Source organism: Mugil cephalus, chromosome 17, assembly GCF_022458985.1.
Source record: "Mugil cephalus isolate CIBA_MC_2020 chromosome 17, CIBA_Mcephalus_1.1, whole genome shotgun sequence".
Classification (NCBI taxonomy): domain Eukaryota; kingdom Metazoa; phylum Chordata; class Actinopteri; order Mugiliformes; family Mugilidae; genus Mugil; species Mugil cephalus.
The window spans coordinates 13,264,362-13,285,316 of NC_061786.1; the positions used below are offsets into that span (position 1 = coordinate 13,264,362).

The 20,955-nt window shown below is 40.1% G+C and overlaps 1 protein-coding gene across 1 annotated transcript in view; it reads left to right on the forward strand.

Annotated features, from left to right (window-relative positions):
* Positions 1-20,955, forward strand: part of LOC125024061 — a 45,017-nt gene that overhangs the window by 14,258 nt on the left and 9,804 nt on the right. Inside the window, exons 3-4 of the mRNA XM_047611716.1 lie at positions 6,713-6,874; positions 9,764-9,830. Coding sequence (XP_047467672.1) covers positions 6,713-6,874; positions 9,764-9,830 — 229 coding nt within the window. The remainder of the gene's footprint in view (positions 1-6,712; positions 6,875-9,763; positions 9,831-20,955) is intronic.

Here is a 20,955-nt window from a genome sequence, read left to right on the forward strand (position 1 = left end):
TGATTGGCCTTAGTAAGTGCTTCAGATTATCTAATTGTTTTTAGAGGCTGTGCTGCACTCCCTAGTAAACTGACCTTGTCATTTTAACATTTATCCGTACATTTATAGCGTCCTTAAATATTGCAAAGCTGGAACCAAAAGCTGTTGATCAGCGTAGTGAGTGGCACAGTGATCTGGCTAATGCACAGATACATTGCATTATGCAGCTCAACAAAGTAGGCTTAGATTGGACAATGAGGATCTCTGAGCTGCCAGTTGTCACACTGAGGAGAATGTGGTTTGGCAGGAACCAAGTACAGATGGAAACGCAATTTACTGGCCATTTAAAGGTCCAGTACGTCACCTTCAAACCGTCTCTCTCCACCCTCCATCCAGGAAAAAATGTTTTCTGTGGTCTGGTATTGACTCCCTCATTGGAAAATGTCAGCTAAAGAAATGAGTACTAATGAGGGACGCTGTTGTATTGGTAAATGAACGCCTGTCACTCTTGATGTGTCAAACAAATGCACACAAGCGCAGAGAGTGCAACACACCCGCCCCGAACTGCACAACACTCGCATACCCCGGCATGATGCGGGGGAAGATCCCCGACAGTGACTCCTGCTGTGCTCGCCTGCTGTGATTCAATCTGATCGGGAATAGCGTGAATTTCTGCCTACAAATTGTCAAAACTGATTGAGCGCTCACTGCTTCCTCTGAAGTGTGTTAGTGTTCACGCACACTTCTGCTTGCACGGATAAAACTCTACTGCTGTGACTGACATGCTGTATAAAGGGCAAAGGACACATAAAGGAGCTCGGGGGGGAGTTTGATGAATCATAACACAGCAGGGGAATCTATTCTTTAACACTTTAATTTATCCCCAGGAGCTGTTTGTGCTGGAAGAAAGCGAAACCAGGCACTGTGGTCCTGAACTGCACTAGACATAACCTGCAAAAATATAGCCAAGGCTTATAGTTTTGACTGTTCCTAAATCATACCCCTAAATATGTTGTCAGAGACACTTTTAGATAGTTTAATTTAATCGCTCTTTTTTTGTTTTTGTTTGGCTCAATACTTCAAGTGTGTATTATAAGAAGTTTAATAGTTGCAAGTCCAACCAGGTTTCTCTTTGATATGTGGATGGGAATTAACAGAGAAAAAAAGACTGGGGATCATTCCTCAGTTGCATTTCTCGTCTACAGGCAGCAAATTTTGTTGACTAGTCGTCATCATCATCATCGCTCTGGTAACTTAATCCGCAGAGCTGTTTTTCCTGGCCACTGGTAGTTGAGAATACACAGGGGATCGCTGTATTTCTGGAGTCTTGCACCAGAAGAAACCTACAACTTGTGGTTCTCAAGTACAGCCTCAACTGCCATAACAAAAAAACAAAATAACAAAATGAAGAAAGACGTTTCGGATCACAGTTCAGCAGCTAAAAATGCATTTGAAGGATAATTCTGGTCCGTTAATTGTTTTGGCCGACCTTACCACTAACTATACCAGGGATTTATATGATCACCAGGCATAGAAGCACCAGTCAAATCAGATAAAACAAACCCTAAACCTGGTGAATTTGGTTAATTATACTTCTACTACACATGCACAAGGTTTCCCTGTACCAACTTCAAATTGGATTTACAGCCCAATCCAGAGTCCCAGTCCACTTGCAATGACATGCAGTCAGCAAGCCCAGAAAAACAACAAGTTTACACACTCACAGTCAGTGTTCAAAGTCGTCTTTCGCCTAAAACTCAGCGCCTTTGGGTGGTTTGTCTCTCCATTACAATGCCTCTGGTATTAACAGAGCATTGCACAGGTTTCTTTGTAAGGTTTAAAAACAAGTGAAACAGCCAAAGAAACATTGTCATTCAAACATGCAACCCCCAGAGGCCAAACACAAGCGAATACATAAATCATTACCCACACTGTGGGTTGCACACATCAATCATAGCTTTCTAGACCGACTTCCTCTTTCAGCTTTGACCTGCTATTTTAATGTAGGCATCCTGCGCAATTAGGGAATGGGCAGTGACCTGACTTTTGATTTTACACACAACGTGGCGAGACTGTATATAATAATATATTGACATCCCACGGATGCCTAGTAAAAATTACGATAAGCAAATGCAATTCTGCTTTTTTCTTAGCGGCATAACGAGGAACGGTTCTTATTGAAGCTGTTTGCGTGTAAATAAATGCAAACATTTTACTATGTTTTCCCTACAATGTCTGTTCTCTGAGTGCATGCCACGATGACCAGCAGAAATGACCAAAATAACAAAATATCCCCCTCTCTGGGCCAAGCAGGTTTATGTTTACAGCAGAGTCTGGTGTCTTTGTGTAATGCTCACTTACGAGCAGACTTCAGGAGAGATGGCACTGTGGCCATTAAAGTTTAATGCCCCTATTTGGTCACTGTGAATGGCATATGTGGCAGGCGGTAGCTGTACCTCACTCGCTTCCCATGGCTCATTACTACTAAATCAACCCGCAGGCACCATAAGGTCTCCCCTTCGTAAATCTGAGATAGATGCTGGCTGCTAGTGACCTTTAGGTGGTTTTGCATTAAGCTTTTTTTTTTTTCTGATTTAAGTGCTGTTGGAGCTGTTCTTGTGAAAGAGAGGAAGTATGAGTGGAAAGTGGGATCTGTCTGCAAGATGTAGGTCTGCAGCATTACAACAGCCATTTGTCGCGCTCCCTGTGGTGTGCGTTGTCTGTTGATTGTGACAAGTTGCCACAGCCTGGGAAGGTATTTCAGGTAAACAGGGTTTACTTGCATTCATATCCACACCATGGACCCCTCTTAACACTCATGAGGGAGCGCTGAAGAGCGTAGAGTGTGTTTGATTTGCATCTGATCTTTTTGTTCTGGTTCTGAGTTTCTCGTGTAGGCAGCACACCTATCAGGAGGTTTTATATGGATAGTGTTTACCTTTCCAAGCAACACCTGAGGCAACAAGACCTGCTGTTTATCCCCTCAGCGGAGGGGGTTATGATACAGTAAGGGTACAGTACTCCATGTGCACTGCAGGGGTTTGCAGGAACGCGTGCATATATGAGGACAGATTCAATGCGGCCAGACTTCTTTACAAATTCAGCCAATATTTCTGCCGTCTTTCTCACTCTCTCCCTCTGTGACTTGCAGATAAGAAAGCGGCTACAGCAGCCGTGTTAACAGTGTTTGCAGAACCTGCCATTGTTTCCTGAGCCAATGTTGAAGGGAGATTAAAAATAATAAGTGGCGGTGCCATTAGAAATGGCAGCAGGGCGACAAAACATCCATTCTAGTTTGTTGTTGAACTGCTACCCTGCCACTTTGTGGGTACTGATAAAAGTAGCGCTGCTGGCATCCTGTCTCTATTTACGCTTACTTAAGGACATAGTGGTTTATAACAGGCAAATCTGCGCACTTAGTGAAATGGTGACTCTCTAGTAATAGTTGGACATATTGTAGAAAGCCCAGGGCAATTACTAACTATTAACTGCTTGTCAAACAGGTCGTATACATACACACACACGTCTCAAATAAATAGTGATTCTTTGATCTCACTAGAGACACAATTTCAAAAGTGGTTGATTAGCAATAATAAGTCAGTTATGATGCCACTTGGCTTATAAACTCTAACTTTGTGTAGTTTTCATTGGCTGCTCAGGATTCCTCCCAAAGTCATGCGTGTTGGGTTAGTCTGAGTTGGCCTTGAGTGTGCCTTTGATCGGTTGTTCCTCTCTCTGTGTGTTAGCCCAGCCATGAACTGGCGACCTGTCCGGGGTGTAGCCTGATTATAGCCCAGTGCCAACTTGAATAGGCTTCAACTCCCTGCGTGCAACGATAAAAACATCCAGTCATTTGAGCATAATCCATTCTGACTACTTGGTTTTGGATACTATGATTAGACCTGATGTACCAAACGCAGACTTGTTCTTTTAACAGAACTTCCAATAGTAAAAGTACGATTTTTTTTTGGGTAGTATTTATTTTCTTCAACTTCATATTGCTTACAAGTGCGCATTCGCAGTGACACCAGCGAGAATCACAAGCGGCATAAAGAAACATGTGCACAGCTGGAAAGGTTGATTTTGGCATTTTCACGCTTGCCTGTGGCAGGTCATTAAGTGCAGGAAACCCGAGTTCAAGCCCCAGCATCACAGAGCAATGATGAGGGAAGGAAATGGAAACGCAGGCATTCATCATAACCCTGATTTATTAATCCTCAGTGGTCAGCTGGTCAATAACTCACTATTCCATAGGGTCTTGTGTGTGTTGCGGCGGTCGCATTTAATTGCTCGCAACAAGACAGAAAGGGAAATGATGACTGAAAAAGATAGCTCTGTGATAAATGTGTGACCAAGGTTTCATTTTTGAAATGAAAAAATATATTTTGGCATCTAATTTCGAAAAAAGGATGTGCAAAGTTCAGGTGGAGGTGCAACAATTCATGTAACTGTGTACTATTTATGTTCATTTTAACTTATTTAATAGGGCTCCCGGCTACACTCGCTGGTGTCTGATTTTCTGAATGCACACAAAATCTCTGCTTTTCTCTGGAGTTGACATAACTAAATGTGTTGCTAAATCTCTGGAACTTCAAAGCTGTTTTTCTCTGCTCTCTTGCCAGGGTCATCACAGATAGCCAACTCCTATCTGCCTCCCCAGGCAAGACTTAAAGCTTTGACTATTGGTTTGCGGTTAGAGTTCAAACTTGGCTTCAACATTCAGCCAACCAGCAACAACAGCTATACACACATGAGAGCTGAGGCACAGAGAAAAATATGAAAAAGATATATATTGGCAAAACAGCCCTCAAAACCCAGAGAAATGGTTGCAAACATCCAAAAAGAAGGTAAGATGAGTCAGTGTGTGGGGAGTGTTTTTTTTTTTAACTCCAAACATCAGTCTCATTATTGGTGAATACATTTCATTCATTTTAACTAATGGAAATGTATTCTCACTGGGAGGTCACAACCATTAAAAAAAAGAAGCCATTAAAATCATAGCGCTGCATCTATTCATTCCCGACATTCGTCTTCACGTCTCATCACGTTTCAGCTGACGTCCAAGTTTATGCTGCTCTGCGTTTGACAACAGGTCTCCTGTACATCTTTCAGCTTAATATGTAATACCTTTAAAAATGAGACAATGCCTGTGTGCTCGGATTAATTAAATGGCATTACGTAGTAATAAGAGCCCTGAGCATTTTTACTTTCACATTTCACTTACAAATAGCTCCCTGGCCGCTTGCCATGCGAGTTTATAGCATCACTTGCAGCTGTTAGAGAGCAGCAAGTTGGACTCCACCGAGTGATCTATCCATCTATTTCTGGATAAGGTGAAACAGTCAAAAGGCGTCGCACTTTGTCTTCCACTTTAGAATAAGTCAAGCTATTTACGACAAAAGGTATTTCAGCGTTTTTTTCAACGCATTTATTCACTTCCTTGCAGAAATTTAAATGAGAAGATTAACTGTAGATCTGTGAATTAACTGCAGAGCTCAGTCCTAGGCATGATTAGACTGGGTCTTACCTTTGATCTGCCTAGCAACACCTGTAATTGTCACTTATTAACATTTTTATTCGTCTAGTTTGTTAAAGTTGTACTTAATTAGTGAGTTTATGAGAAGTGACCAAGCTTGCAAGTAGAAATGTTCATGAATTCAGTGTTTATCTTTGTAAGTAAGAGTATCGGGAATACGAATCTTCTCTTCAAACTTGCAGAAAAAAAATGAAAATTTAAATAAATTTTTACCCAAAATGTTAAGGAATTTATTCAAATATGTTTTTAATTTGCACAAATTGGCATGTTTATCTACTATTCCAGTGCTGGGGTAGAGCTTTATTAGTGGCGCTACTCAACAAGGTGCACAAACATTACGGATCGCACATGTATTTAAACAGCCCAGTCTATAAGTCTTTCTGTGGACGCCATTTTCTGCTTCTAAAGAGCCCTCTTCGTAATTGAGGCTCTGGGCTGAGGTTGGAAGGTGCATTTGGTACGCCTGCTGGTTGGTTGCGCCGAGCCATCGAACCTCTCCGTGAGCCAAGTATCCATCAGTCTGGCAAAATGCTAAATCCCCCAGAGCGCACAGTGCTTCTGCTCCCAATCTCTAGCGTTTCATTACTACGTCTGTTCCCTCAGTCAGCCGCGTCTGTGTGTTTTCATCCCCCGTGCGAAAGCTGCATCAAACCAAAACACTGCTGCTACGTTGCTGTTGATAGTGGCGGCGTTGAAACGGTGCCACTCTGACTCAACCTCCCCCTCTCTTTTAAAGCTCACTCACGCACAGAGCCATTCTGTATTTTCACTCATTATTCAATGAATCACCTATGGCCTGTGTCTGGGGGTAAAAAAAATCCTTTCCTATTCTTTCAGAGATTTGATGGGGCCATGGTGTAATGAAATTCACCATTACACCAATGGGAGCTCCTTTCCCGGCTCTGCTACTTCCTTGTGAATGGGAAATGATTAGTATTCCTCCTTCATCCATCTCCTCATCCCCATCGGCCTCCCTCCCTGGGACCTCTCTCGCTCCAAACTGAATTACACTCCATGCCTTTGCCTCCCTCCATCCCACACAAACACGCAGACACGTTTTACTCCACTGCTTGTTCATCTTGTCCCCGTTTTCTCTCTCTTCTGAATCTGACAAACTTTGACTGCGATGGAAGCGCATCACTGTTGACTACACCTCCCCAAATCGCTTTCTCTAAACTCTCGTTGCCATCTGTTCAGCTCATTCCACGACCACAAGGATGACCTCCGCAAGCGTCTGTCGTACACCACCCACAAACTAGAGATGGTGGAGACAGAGTTCGACTCCACGCGGCAGTACCTCGAGACAGAGCTGCGCCGGGCCCAGGAGGAACTGGAGAAATTCACAGAGAAGCTACGCAGGTGTGTATGTGTGTGTTCCCGTGTGCACAGCTCTCTGGGCTGTATGTCTTTTTCTGTACGCATGCAGTGTCAAGATGTGTAATTCCCTCAGGAAGGAAGGAAGACAGCAAAGTTGCTCTGTGACGCACATTACCAATCTCTACCTGAAGTATGCACGATTGCTGGAGGTTTAGCCCATAGGCTGTATAAATATGGACAACAGGACTGCTCCTCAGAAGTGCAGCCAAAGCAAGCAGAGCTCCCTCTGGTGAATGGAAGCAGCATAGGCCACATTATAGGTCACAAACTGGTTTCATGGTCATTTTAGGTAGTTAATATAACCTCATGAGACCCATGCTTTTGTTTGGTATGCATTTTTAATTTCTCCAAGGTATTTGGGATCAGTAGGACCTAAGAAGTATAAAAACTAAGCATCAACTTTCAACAGGAAGTCATAGTTTTTGAAAAAAAAAAAGGCCTCAAACAAGTACTCGCTTATTAGCAAGGTTGTATCTCGTTTCTATTGACAAAATTTGTTAAAATTTGTGAGTCATATCAAACTAGAAACATTAATAAGCATAAATAATTAAGTTTTAACCATAGAATTAGATTGGGTTTTGTTTCTTTTGCTCTATGATCGTCTGTAGAATGAATTCGATGAAATGCCCACTATCACGTCTTTACCGACTAGTGTATTGACCCTTTGCTACCACTAGATGGCAGATTAAACATCCACTAATGAGGACAACGGGTGTAAATGAAGCAGAGTAAGCTGCAATAAAACTTAAAACTTAATGTCCCCATATGAGGACTTGGGTCTCAGGAGGATAATGTTGATGTATGATCAAGTGTCAATTTTTTGGACAAGTTTCATTCTAGTAAGTTATTTGATGCCATAGAAACAGGATGTAACATAATGGCAACTACCAGTTGCCATGCCAACCACTCTGCAAAGTTGAGAGAGTTGTTAAAAAAAAAAGTACAGAGGAAGAGCAGAGCCAAGCATCATAAGAAAATGTGCGCAGACTCTGGCTCCAAAGTATTGCTGGGACAACAGCTTCACTATGGCCAGTCCAAGGAAGTGGTGACACGTTGTTCATATTTACGAAGTCTGTGGTTCAGCCTGAGGGAATTTGTGCTGTAACATTTTAAACCCTGAAACCTATTCAAACTGGTTTGGATAGCAACTGAAAATAGCAACAAAAATAGCTGCCTGAGAGTAACACTGACATTTATAAAGGTTTCTTTTTATATAGTTTTATTAGGTCTCTGCATAATTAAATAAGAATAACAATCTAACATTATCTGGAAGACTTTGACTGTCCAGTGATTTTCCTTGAGTAGCGTGTGTTAATATGCACACACTGACCACATATAGCAGGGCGTTTATAGCCCTGTTGACTTGATTCCAAATAACACCCTGATTTAGCAACTAACTAGCATCTATATGCACGTGTAACTTCTTTAATTATTATTACATGTACGAGATAAGGGTTGTTTAGTGCATAACTTTTATCACGTATGAAATTACAAAGACACACCGATCCTCTCCGAACGCAACTGTTACACATTTACACACTTGCCCTTTAACTCCACTTTCACAACATGTTTTATTATAAAGCAATACATTACCCTCCCCTCCCCTTTTTTTTATCGCTGCACAAGATGTGAATTATGGCCTCTTGCCAGAGAACAGCTCATTTTTACTTTAGAATGTGACACTCTTCCAATAAAAACATTGTTTTGGCCCCCGTCTCTGACAACTTTGGAATACGTTACTGACCTTCAAGCTACGGGTTTTAATTCCGCAGTGTGATGATAACCTTAGAGAAATTAAATTATGTGCAAGGACTGCAAACCTTCCAAATAAATATGATAAATGCAAATTTAAATAAACATGAAAATCGGCTGTGAAAACAGCGTGGCTGCCTGGTGGAGGAGGGACTGAGTCTGATCTTAGGCTAAATTTCCTGTTCAGAAATCAATTTTTTAAATTTTTTTTGTTATGACTGGCAGAACAAAACCCCAATTTCTAACCTACACCTATATTTAACCATGTGACTGATAGAGTTTGCTGAAGACAGAGAGTGTTGCTTGACCAACTTAGATCAGAAAAGGAAAGCTCGATTCCTTCATGTTCCACTGAAATGTGTTGCAGTGTTGCTTCTCAAAACACCAAGTTGTACTACACATTTGTTCTTCATCTCCACAGTGAATCGCTCTCTTCCGGTGCTGCTCACTCATTCTCTTTCATGCTAGTTCTCAAATCTCTTTCAGAGCTTTGCTTTATGATGCGTCTGAACCCTCCATATCCGCCTAGCTAATGGAGCCATAAATGCTAGTTTATCAACACTCTCCGAGGCCCCAGAGCTAATGTGAAAATGTGACACTGAGCGGAGAGGTGACGTGACGAAACATGAGGAACAACTTCACAAATAGAGAGTGCACTACAAGCCTCACAAAGAATTGCTCTTTGTTCAGGACAGAAGTGAAAAATGAAAAAGACTGAATTTGAAAATATCAAATAAAAACGTTGGGTTATAGTTTTGTTTAATTAATTCTTTCCTTAAAATATTTAAGAATTTAAAAGTTTATTTTATGACGACAATTTATCTCTTGTATCTCCTGATGTTGCACTTAAACAGATCATCAATCCCTTTTTGCCGCGTTGCAGCTCAGCAGATTTATATCCACATTGATTTACAAGTCTGAGTCAGAACTTAAAATATCCTGCAAATCTCCTCCGAGAGTCTCCATCAATGCCCCGAGTCGGTAAATTATGTATTTCTCCATCTAAATTTATGTAGGGATCGCTGGCGCTTGTTAGACCTTATTAACAGTAAAACGCTCGTCGTATGTCGCGGTTTGCATCTTTAACGGGCTACAAATGTTCTCTGTTGTCGTCCTCAGGATCCAAAGCAGCTATGCAGCTCTTCAGAGGATCAACCAGGATTTGGAGGACAAGATGCACAGAACGGTAGGAATCCCCCCTGAAGAAGTGTTTGGGTTTAACCTTACACAAAAATGTTCCATGTATCACAAAACTCCTACATAGGCATAGGACTGTGTATTTAATAATGGTTATACTCATACTCAGTGTTTCCATAAGAAAATAAAAAACAGATTATGCATCTATATGATGAGATAATAGCCTCATTCATTAATATTATGTATTTCTCTAAAGCATTGTCCAGTGGCAGAAAGTGAAATATTTACTCGAGGTGGTACCTCCCTTGAGCAGCTCTGGAAAAACCATTTAGTGCTTCTTTGTTTTTCTATTGTACGACATGTTAGAGAGCTACTTCACTCTGAAAAAGAGATTAAACTATATAAGGGCAGTTGCAATATATAAATACTGCCTACACCTTAATACATCAGTAATTGTAATTTAATTATATGAAATATAATGAATGTAACATAATTACATAGCTATTCTGAGTGGATGACATTTACTTGCAAGTATTTTTCTTTTCCCTGGTATTTCTGTCGTAATTTAAGGGAAGGATGTGCATATTTCTTCTACCAGTTTAAACGGGTTAGTCCGACCTCCGGGCCTCTGCTCCGCGTGCTTTCTCCGCCACTGTCTGACTACACTTTCAGCCTCTTCGCATGTCCTGACCGTGCCGTCTGTTTGTATTGATATTAACAAGGAGTGCAGAATCCTAATGGCTCCTGTAAGCACCACGGAGTTCTCACTCAGGCTCTCATGAAAGATGTATGGAGGTGGTGGGGATTTGAGGACCAGAAAAACACACACACACACACAGAGCTAAGCAGCTTTTTGACCCAAAGCTCAACTTGGAATCATTTACTGGAGAACATGAAGTCCTGGAGCTACTAGGAAGCTATTACCTAAAGTTTGCTTTTGTATCTCACCATCTTAGACTGCAGCATTTGTACCAAGGCAGCAAGTGAAAAAAAAAAAAAAAAAAAGTTGTTGTCTCGGCAACGACTGCTTCCTGAGATCTGCGCTGTGTACCCTGACCAACTTTAGCTTTAGATTAAAAAAAAAAGAAAGAAAAAAACTCATGCATGTATTATCCACTGTGAACTCCGGTTTTAAAATATTTTATTCTTAAAGAACTCCTCATTTATTTTCTGAGAATTTGTGCTTTTCATCTGCTTGTCATGGCTGTAAAGAACCTCATTCACTGCAGAGGAGAAGCAAATTCTGAATTCCTCATCAAAAACACTGCACACCACTTAGCAATTTATCCACCGTCGACTCAAGGCCCGAAGATGAATGCACACATTATCGCATCTGTGCAGACTTTAGCTTCAGCCCACCATTAGCAGCCACCTAGCATGATTAAAACCTGATGATTGACTGTTCCAAGCTGTAGCGGGCCATCTGTGGGGTCTTTCTTAAATAACTGGGTTAATTTATCAGTGACTGGAGCACAACGAACGCTTAATGATGGTTTCGACGCTAAACCACAACCAGGATGTTTATTTTTAACCAAAGCCACAACAAGCCACAACATAAAAAAACTCAGTTTCTGAAACAGTTTCTGCTGTCAAAGGTGTGCGGGAATGCAATTACTCGAAGACAGGGCGGCTTCTTTTAACATGGCTGCTCATCTTTCTCTCAGCCGGGAGAGCCATATGTGAAGTGCTCCAACTGTCACTCACCTAAAAAATCGTGCACGCAAAATCGATTTGACCCCAAAAACGGCCCCCGGCTTTGCCGCGTTCTTGTGCTGCAGATGCACTCTCTGGATTGGAAAAAACAAAAAAGCATGTCATATACCGTAAGTGTAATCCAATCTAGTAACTTGCATCCATGCGCATAAATCAGTGACTCTATCAAGAGTCCAGAGCAATGCTGAGGAAAAAAAAGAAAAAAAAGAATGGCGTTTAAAGCTGAGAGGGAAAAAAAATCGAGTTGAAATACTGAAAAATACATCTTCAAATACAGCGCTCATAACAGCTGTCATAATGATAAACTACGGTGTAATACAACGTCCTAATTTATGAGCGATGATGACATTTGCGCTCTCTGTTCTCCCTCGCCCTCGTCTTAGAAGCGAGAAACCTGCTATAATCGATCTGAACACACCTGTTCGGCGGCAGAAGCGCTCTCGTCTCTCTCAAAGCAATTACATGATCAAAGACAGGGAGCACAATCAATGTCCAAAGTAATTGGTCTTAGCTGCCATGCAACCCTGTTAGAAAACTATTAAAGCTAACTGCTGTTCTGGTCACCTCAGCAGCAGCTGTCCAATCACATCAGGTTGAGAGGTTTCCCAAGTGTTTTTATTTTTTACCCCCCGAGTCGCAGCATCAGCTTTACGACTTATCAGCCAGAATCAGTGCAGAAGATGAGTCGGCTCTACAGCAGCGCCCACCCTTATGACTTACAGTATCTTGATTGACCTGGATTGTAATCTCATCAGAAGTTAGATCCACGGGTCTTGTCTGATGAGGGAAGACTGGGTGACATTTATTAGAGAGCCAGCAGCCAAGATATTGACCCACAGTGAGCTAAATTGGGAGACAAAAAAAACTTTTTTTTCTTGTAGTCATCCCATTCTCATTGTGTTCTTCACTCTCCAGTCCGTTCCCTTTCGTGTGGCAAAGGGCTTATTGCAGGGTGGTTACAGTCTTACCTTAAAGGCAGTTTCGGGAGTGATAGTCTTCATCAGAGACTTTTTTGTCTTTATCTACATTTGGTGGCTCAAGTTATCCCTTGCTTCCATAGTTGAGTATAGGGTTATATGTTGAGCACCATCTTGGCCATTTAACTCAAACCTTTCACTTACGAATACGAAATATGAATATAAAACCATACACAAGCTGTTGGAAACTTCTGTGAAGATCTCACATGGCTACAGAAAAATCCTTTCAGATTCAGTGTTTTTGTGATATTTTTCCATCTGTTACCATAAATGGCTATATTTTAATTTGTGATGAATAACATATTTATCTGTTAACCCGTGCATGGTGGTGAACCAGTGATGAAAACCTCCATAAACTAGAACAACCTGCGTCACAGCAGTTGTGGCCATTTATTGATCCAATGTAATCCTTAATGCTTTGTCATAGCATGAACAGAGGGAAAGCCCAAAACGTCTTCCCATCATGGACGATTCTTGGCGCACAGTGCACATACATCAACGTATTCTAGTCATGTGAAAATTATTTTAAAAATTGACAGTTTTTCAAAGGGACTGTCTTTCTAGCGGAGGACCTCGGTGTAGCAAATCGTTCTTCATGGCAGGAGACAGTATAGGATTATTTATTTATTTATTTTTTTAGTGGCAGGCCTCATTGCCATTTCTTTTGATGTCATGTCATGGAATAGCATTTCAAGGGAGGGGGAATATGTTCCTTTGTAGAAGACAGCCCAGGCAGGAAGGCAGGCAGTGACAACGGCAGCTCCAATCAATTCAGACACGTAATTAAAAGTTCTGAGAGGCCCGAAACCGGCAAGGGCGACTGAAAAACAGCTGAGAATGAAACTAATTCATAAAGAGATTAACACCTGGAAAGGCTGACAAGATGCAGCACGGCGATGGCATTGTGCTGTCTATGTTTTTTGATCTGTAGATAAACATTGCTGCAGGTGAAAGATGAAGGATAATACAATATTAGCTGTTTCTAGGGAATGTTTGGAAAGGCTTCAAATTAATCATTGATCCTCTTTTGAGATGTTGCTGATGCAAGCAGAAAATATTTGCATACAGTTGTTACAGTCAGACTACTAGTCAGGCCACATTAGAATAGCTGAACCTTCAAAGACTCAGCACGGACACAGGCTGTATCAGCAATTACCAGTAAAGTAAAACATAAATACTGCTAATAGCTGTAATTCTTTCATGGTGTGTTTTGTATAAAATGGATGACTTATATGTATGATTTTCTACAATTGTTTTTAAGGTCCCCGTGTGACAGTGGTCAAATAGTTAAGGAGCTGTCCGTGGTGCTGAAAGTCTTTGTTTCTCTTAATCCTTGTAAGAGGGTTTGGCAGGGTCAGCTAACTAACAGCCGCTCTGAAACTGGCAGGAAATCAAGGTCCTACTCAATAACTGCCCTCCTTAGACAGATAATGTCCTCCTTCATCAGGAGACGCCGCCATTAAAGAGTCCTGTTGTGAATTACTTATCTCCGAATTCTATTATACTTGATTAAAAATAAGAACACTGGAGCTTGTTTTGTTGTTAAGTGGGAAACAGGAATAAAAGATAAAACATTCAGCTAAGAATATATTCTTTATCAGGGGTTAGGATGAAATTTATAATTCTTGTAGTGAAATTGCTGCAAGCTGCATAAAATAATTAAAGTCAGAGCTACCGTTACCAGCTGACATATACGGTAGACGGATTAAAGGATAAGTTTGACGTATCTCAATCTGCTGTATTTCTCATTAATGTGGCTATTGCGTCACTTTGGACAATGCATAACGTTCACTCGGGGAAAATGAGGAGCCACGCAATATGGTGTGTGGATACGACTTTGATCCATGAGCTCCCTGCAGGTTTCCAAAAATTGAGAGTGCTACATGAAGTTTGTTTTCTTACGCTTACCAAAGCCAGAAATTAGTCAACTGGAGCGAGACTGAGTATTTTCTTCCAGATGATTCTACATTAATTATAGTTCCACTGCTGAGATTACGCTTATCTATGGACACAACAAAGTTTTCCAAGTCTGACATCACGAGTTCCCACTTACTGCAGCAAAGGTTTCCCTCTGTAGTCGTATAACAAAGCAATGGTCACAAGAACGCCACCAATTTACGCCAACAAACAAGGCGATGAAGTGTATAAATTCAGTGTGAGCCACAGAATCACATTAATGGGAAAAAACAACATATTGACATTAACCATAAATAAACATAAATAAAAATAATAAATTCCTTAATTAATCATTTAATATAATCCAACAATATAATATTCTCAAGGGAGTTTCCTCTATCGTGCTCTCACATCATTGCTCCAGTATAGTTTACTGTTAACGTGAACGTGTATCACTGCATAATCCCTCAATGAAAAATGGTTTCTTGTTCTGCTATGATGTCCAACACATTCTACGTCATCAATCTTTAAATGATTCTTCCAGCACTTGTTGTCATCCAGTAGAACACTGTGCTACATGTTCCATCACATGACAGAGGAGTTATCGGACATCGCCTGGAAGAAATGTGATGGGCCGCTGAAACTAAAATATGAAGTGTTAGTTAAGTGATGGTTTGTCAGCTACAGTATATATGGGCTGATATAAGCCCATGGCTTCAGTTCATCCTAAAACCAAAGTCAGAAAGATGCAACATGACACTTTACATTACTAAATGGTTGAATTGATAAATAAGAAAATACAGTATATTTATTGATTATTGAAGAAAATTTAACCAAAAAATATGGTCTGAAAGAAAATGAATATTGAAATGAAGGATTTATTTCCAAGTTTTCCCAGTTTTATGCTCTAAATTGAGCAACGCCTTACTATGAGTCTCTCTATATAGTATTTATAGGGAGTATATAAACATTTTACCCACTAGAATCAATATGGCTGCAAATAAAAGTATATTTTCAACCATTTATTTACGTACAATAATTATAACTTCTCCGATGGATATGTACTATGTATTAAGATTCACTCATGTGCCTACAATCATTAAAAACCATTGTTGAATGTTTTAATTCTCCTTATAAATATTAACTAGGTGGGTGTTAGTGTATATATTTATTTATCTATATCTTACATAATAAGCAACTAAATTCGCTTTAGATGGAAAGAATAATAATTATACAACAAAATAATAAGTTAAAATTAATTTTGTAGGTAAAATACATTGAGAACCCTTGTAGTGGGTCCATAATCTTTTATAACTGGAAGTATAAAGACATATCAGGTCTTACCATGTTTAGATTTGGCTGCTGGTCTTTATAAAACATTACTCTGGACCTAATAACCCATCATGTGCATTTGTCATTACAAAATTTGAAATTTAATTGAAAATCTGCTCAGAAGCATAATCAATAATCTCCCCAGTGTTCACCCTGTGTAGTACATTTCAATACAATTATATTTTATTGCCCGTCATAATCAGTCATTTGTAAATGTATTTGTCAACCCAGAGGCTCAGTCTAATCTCTTAGCCCCTCATTGATTCTTTTTTTTGGCCAAGAATCTATATTAAAAAAAAAAATTAAAAAATAAATGAACAAACAAAAAACAGTAAGACGATCAATATTACTTGGTCCACAATCAATTCAGTTTAGCTGTATAATTTATCAAGCACGGCAATGTATGTTCGACTAGTAGTTAGCTGACAACCAAATCTGAAACATACACAACATGATGGTATAAACAGACCAGAGGAGAATTATAAGAGAATGTAAGAGTTAAGAGATAATATTTTCTTCTGTTTCTGTGAGGAGTATGTGCTTGGCGATAGTAGTCATAGAAACCTGAATCTGAGGACTGTTGTTCTGTTGTCATGGGATCCCAGAAGAATGACCAAATAACTAATAGCAGCTTTTCCATCTGTGTTTACAAGTGTGAGAGGTGTTAGATGATTAATAGCCTGGCGGTGAGTAAAGGATGCGTGCAAGGAAGCCTGTGTTGTTCTGTATTTGTATACCCCCTTTTGTATGTATTACTCTGTGCCCTTGGTTGAACAACATGAAGGCCTGTCTGCGGTGCACCAATTAGTACCATTAACGCCACAGACGTTAATCATCACTCTTCAGTGTAACATGCAAATTACGCACAGGGGAGCAACATTGTGGTGAAACCCTGTAGATGATGCATGTAATCACATACTACTGATCCTGGAGTAGAAGTGACTTATCCGCAAAAGCTCAAAGATGGTGTAACTTACACACGTAACCTATGCCAGTTGTTTCTACTTCCTGCGTCACTTTCAACAAAGGCGACTGAAATGTTTTGAAATTCTGGCCTCCTCGGTTAACCTTTCCTCGATGTGTTCCATCTGTATCGATCCAAAGCAATCAGTTGCGAAATTAAAGAAAAATACTAAAGCGGAAACACGCTACTACCAAGTGGACCAATCACAGCTCTTGTTTTCTGCGACGCCGCGACATTACATGCTCTGCTCTGTCGCCGTGGCTTCTAAGTCAAGTCTAAACCACCTATAATAACAAAAATAAATAGCTTAGCATGTATGTGGCTAACACTGACATTGCTTTTCATGCATTCTTGCTCAGCCATGTGACCAGCAGTGTTGCAGGTCATTCATTAAGAAACTTAAATTTAAAAGAGAATCCTTGTGATATTCAGTATTTTTCTCATGGTCACAAACACAATGAAAAGACCAATGTTGTGATCCTACGCTAACGTCTGTGTCATCACAGCCACAGAGCATCACCATTCTCCAGAAATGATTAAGGACGTAAGCTACGTAAATTCAGCCCGAACAATTTCCTTCATTACTGTCAATATTGACTTAGTTGTGTATTCTTGTAAATCCTACTTTTAACAAAGTACATTTTTATTACAACACAGCTAAAACAGTTCCCTACAAATGCACCTATTAACTGTTGTTGTAGTGACGTTTAATGGATAATGTTTAATCTGTCTTCAGGATATTCCTTATTTTACAACAATACTGTGACTTGTGATTTGTGTGACTTGTTTTTAAACATTTGTATTTTCAGTTAAGGTCACCTATACTTTTGAAGATGAGCAGATTTGAAGCTCAGTATGGTGGCTCTGGCTGTCGTCATCTTGGTTGGGCCATCAGATAAAAGTGACCATGGCCCTCATTATGCATAAATAAGTCTCGGTAGGCTAGGTTTTAAACAGATAACGTGTATAACAATGGCGGTCTAGGGGCCTTTCAAGGAGCTGCAGAGTTTGCAGGGTAGAGAAGATGGGTGGTTTTTCCACCATGGTTTTTTTTTTGGCTTGTTCATTAGATTTATGGAAAACAGAATTAAAAGTTACCCTGCATCACTGCAACACTTGTAACAATAACACAACTCTGGGACCCCTGAATAAAATTAGTACATTTTCATTATGATGGATTATCTGCTGTATCTACAGCCAGTTTATTCATAGCGTACAGGACCTGGATTTAGTGGCTGCTGAAATGTAAAAGAATATAAAACTGTACCCTTTCCTTTCTTTTAGGAAGAAAGAGTCTAGTCACCAGTAATGCAGGTGGAATCTTTAAACCACCGTAAAGGCTGTGGCAAGTACGGCTCACTTTCATCCTTGATCTCAGTCAGGCACAAATATTTCTTATAGTGTTAATTCCACACAACAGTCCATTGACCGACTTCTTGTGTCTCTAAAAACTGTTCACAAGGATGTGCTCTTTACAGGCCGGTTGTTAGCTTTGGTGTCTTTACTTAAAAATCTTCTTTAATGAGCTTAGAAATACACTCTGAGTTTCTCCTCTTTTTCCCTTTAAAATGCGACTGCATTTAAAATAGTGGGGTTTTCTGCCTCCATGTCCTTCATGAACTGCAGTCTTCGGTAATTGCATCTCATGGGATTTAGGCTCCGTTTGTTGCCCAGTGAAGAGACAGATTCTCCAGCAGAATAAGCAAAACATGCAGCGTGTCCAGGAAAAGCTGACATTTTCCTTCATTTTGTACACTATTCAGGCTATTTACTATATTATCAATAATTAAAATGATTTTATTTATGTTTTAATAAGGGTAAATGTCATGGTCACCTAGTTGCTGAACTGTAATTAGAAGTAACCTGCAAAAAGAGGTGCTTTGAAACTCTGAACTGTCGTGTGGAGGGGTGAAAAAAAAAACAATATCCTCTCCTCTTCAACAGGGCCAATCTCCTTAAGATATAAATTTGCATATTAATTTTCCTTGATGCTGTTCTCTTGTATGTGTGGCACCAACTGATAAGGGCGTCTTGGTGACAGCGTGTGCATCCGACGTAGTGTGACTGGAAGAGATAGCTAAAATTAGTGCGCACAGCTCGTGATTAGTCCGCTGGCCATGGCACTGGAGTTAAAATTATATTTTCCCGCTCTCTCCAACTACAGTACAAGATCATGTTCATCATTCTAAGCCTATTAAGATTCCCCTCAGTATTTATCTATAGATGGACGAACCAATTTTCCTCAAATTGCATGCAAGCATAGCGTCGGTATATTAGAAGATTGAATAGATTACTTAGTACATGAAAGTTGTAAAAGTCAGCAGCGAGTGAAAAAGTGCAGCACAGTTTTTTTTTTTTTCAATTTGAAATGTGTCTACTAAAGAGATATTAGAAGAACCGCGTATTAAAGCTGAGCCTTCATCTTATCGAGAAGAACACAGAGCTGTGTCGTCAGCCGTCATTATTAAAGCTAATTAATATATTATATTAATAATATAATATATTCTTTACGACCTATCGCATTTTTAGTTTTAACAAATCCATTGTTCAGATCTAGAAATGAGGCAACAAAAAGAACTCCAGCCGGGCAAATTACCAAAGCATTGAGTCAATCAGACAGGAATTAAAGCTGCGCTAATCAATATGTTCACATTAACATCAGATCAAATGACTAAGTGTGGTGTGCGAGGAGTTATTAAATGACCATATATAGAATTATCGCTTGATTATACAGCTCTTCTCAGTTTTACAGTTCATTTAAGTCGTTGAACTTAATGTTTTGCTTTCACAGCCTGTACCTCTTTATTGTTCGGTTTTGGTTTACTCTCACTGTGCTAACTAGCATAATTTGCAGGTGGAGAGGGCAGCTGTTTTCAATGAAAAGATATCAGATAGCCCCATAACGCTACCTGCCCGGTGCCCAGTGGCACGTGGCGCGAACATGCAGCTAGCAAGTAGCCAGTGAACAGAGTGAAACACTTAACAGCTAAACAGTTATTTCCCTCAAGAGTTGGTGGAGATTAAACTAAAAGCAGTGTGAATATTGGACTTTCACCGGGTTGGCACAAACACATCTCCAAAGGAATACTGATTTTCCTCTGTGCGTGCTGAATGCATAAATGAAGTGTTTACGCATTGTGCATCCCACAAGTAGCACAAAAATCAGTTTAAGCTGGTTTCAGTAATGTATGCACTTCTCTTTTCCGTTCATCATTTATGCTATGCATGAGACGAAAACAGCAATGTATGAACATGTCCACGTTAACATCTAAGAGAGAAACTGTCTTAAGCGCAACAAAAATAAAAGAACTTTAAAAATGTGCTAATGCGGTCATCTGTATTGTCGCTATCGCAAAATCTGACTAGAAACCAGAGTAATGAGCTGGAGAAGGAGCAGCAGGGAGCAGCATGTCTCAACAGCTGATTAATGAGACCATAGCAGAATTGGATTTGAATATCAATGTTGGCCTATTGCTTAAACTGACATTAATTGCCACCTATTAGATTGGCTCTGCACCCCTGTATTTCAAAACAATCAGCGCCATTGAGAGATTAGAAGAGAGACGGGTTGGAGGCCAAGTGAGTGTATTACTTGTCAGCTGGTGTTGGGTGGCAGGTTTCAGAATTACAACTGTGTGCCTGTGCGTACGTGTATGATTGTGAAATAAGAGAATAGGGAAAAAAAAACATGTTTTCTTAGCCAAAAGAACCCTTGACTGGCCCCTAGAGGCTGGTACATTCGTGTCACGTTGGACTGAACCGTTAAAGTCAAAACGGATGTATTATTCTTTTAAAATCTATTTAATTGTTTTTGACTACACCTCAAAGCAGACTGAAGCTGAAAAATACTTGAGAAAAGAAATTATTTGCTCCAGTCCAGCGCAACACAGACCATAAGACATGCACCTTCCACATCCATTTTGCAACATGGAGAGCTTGTTAATTCCTGAGAGTCTCTGTCAGGTTGTAACACATCTCGTTTGATGTGTTACAACCTGACGTGTGAACTTTGGGTGGTGCAAAAAGAAAGCTCATAATGTATTGACTTTAGCATCGCAAGAGTTTGCAGCAATTTGTAAGCAACAGGTTGGGCCGCAACAGGTTAGACCACACACACAAAAAAAGTGTCCAATAGTGTTCAGGATGAAGGTGGGCGGAAAACCAGACAGATAGACCAGCAGACAACATCAATAAGCTCCACTGTTAGTGGGGCAATGGTACATAGCACCACAAGCCCATAGGACATCTCCTTTTTCACTATGAAAACAGCTCATTCATTTCTGTGAAAGAAC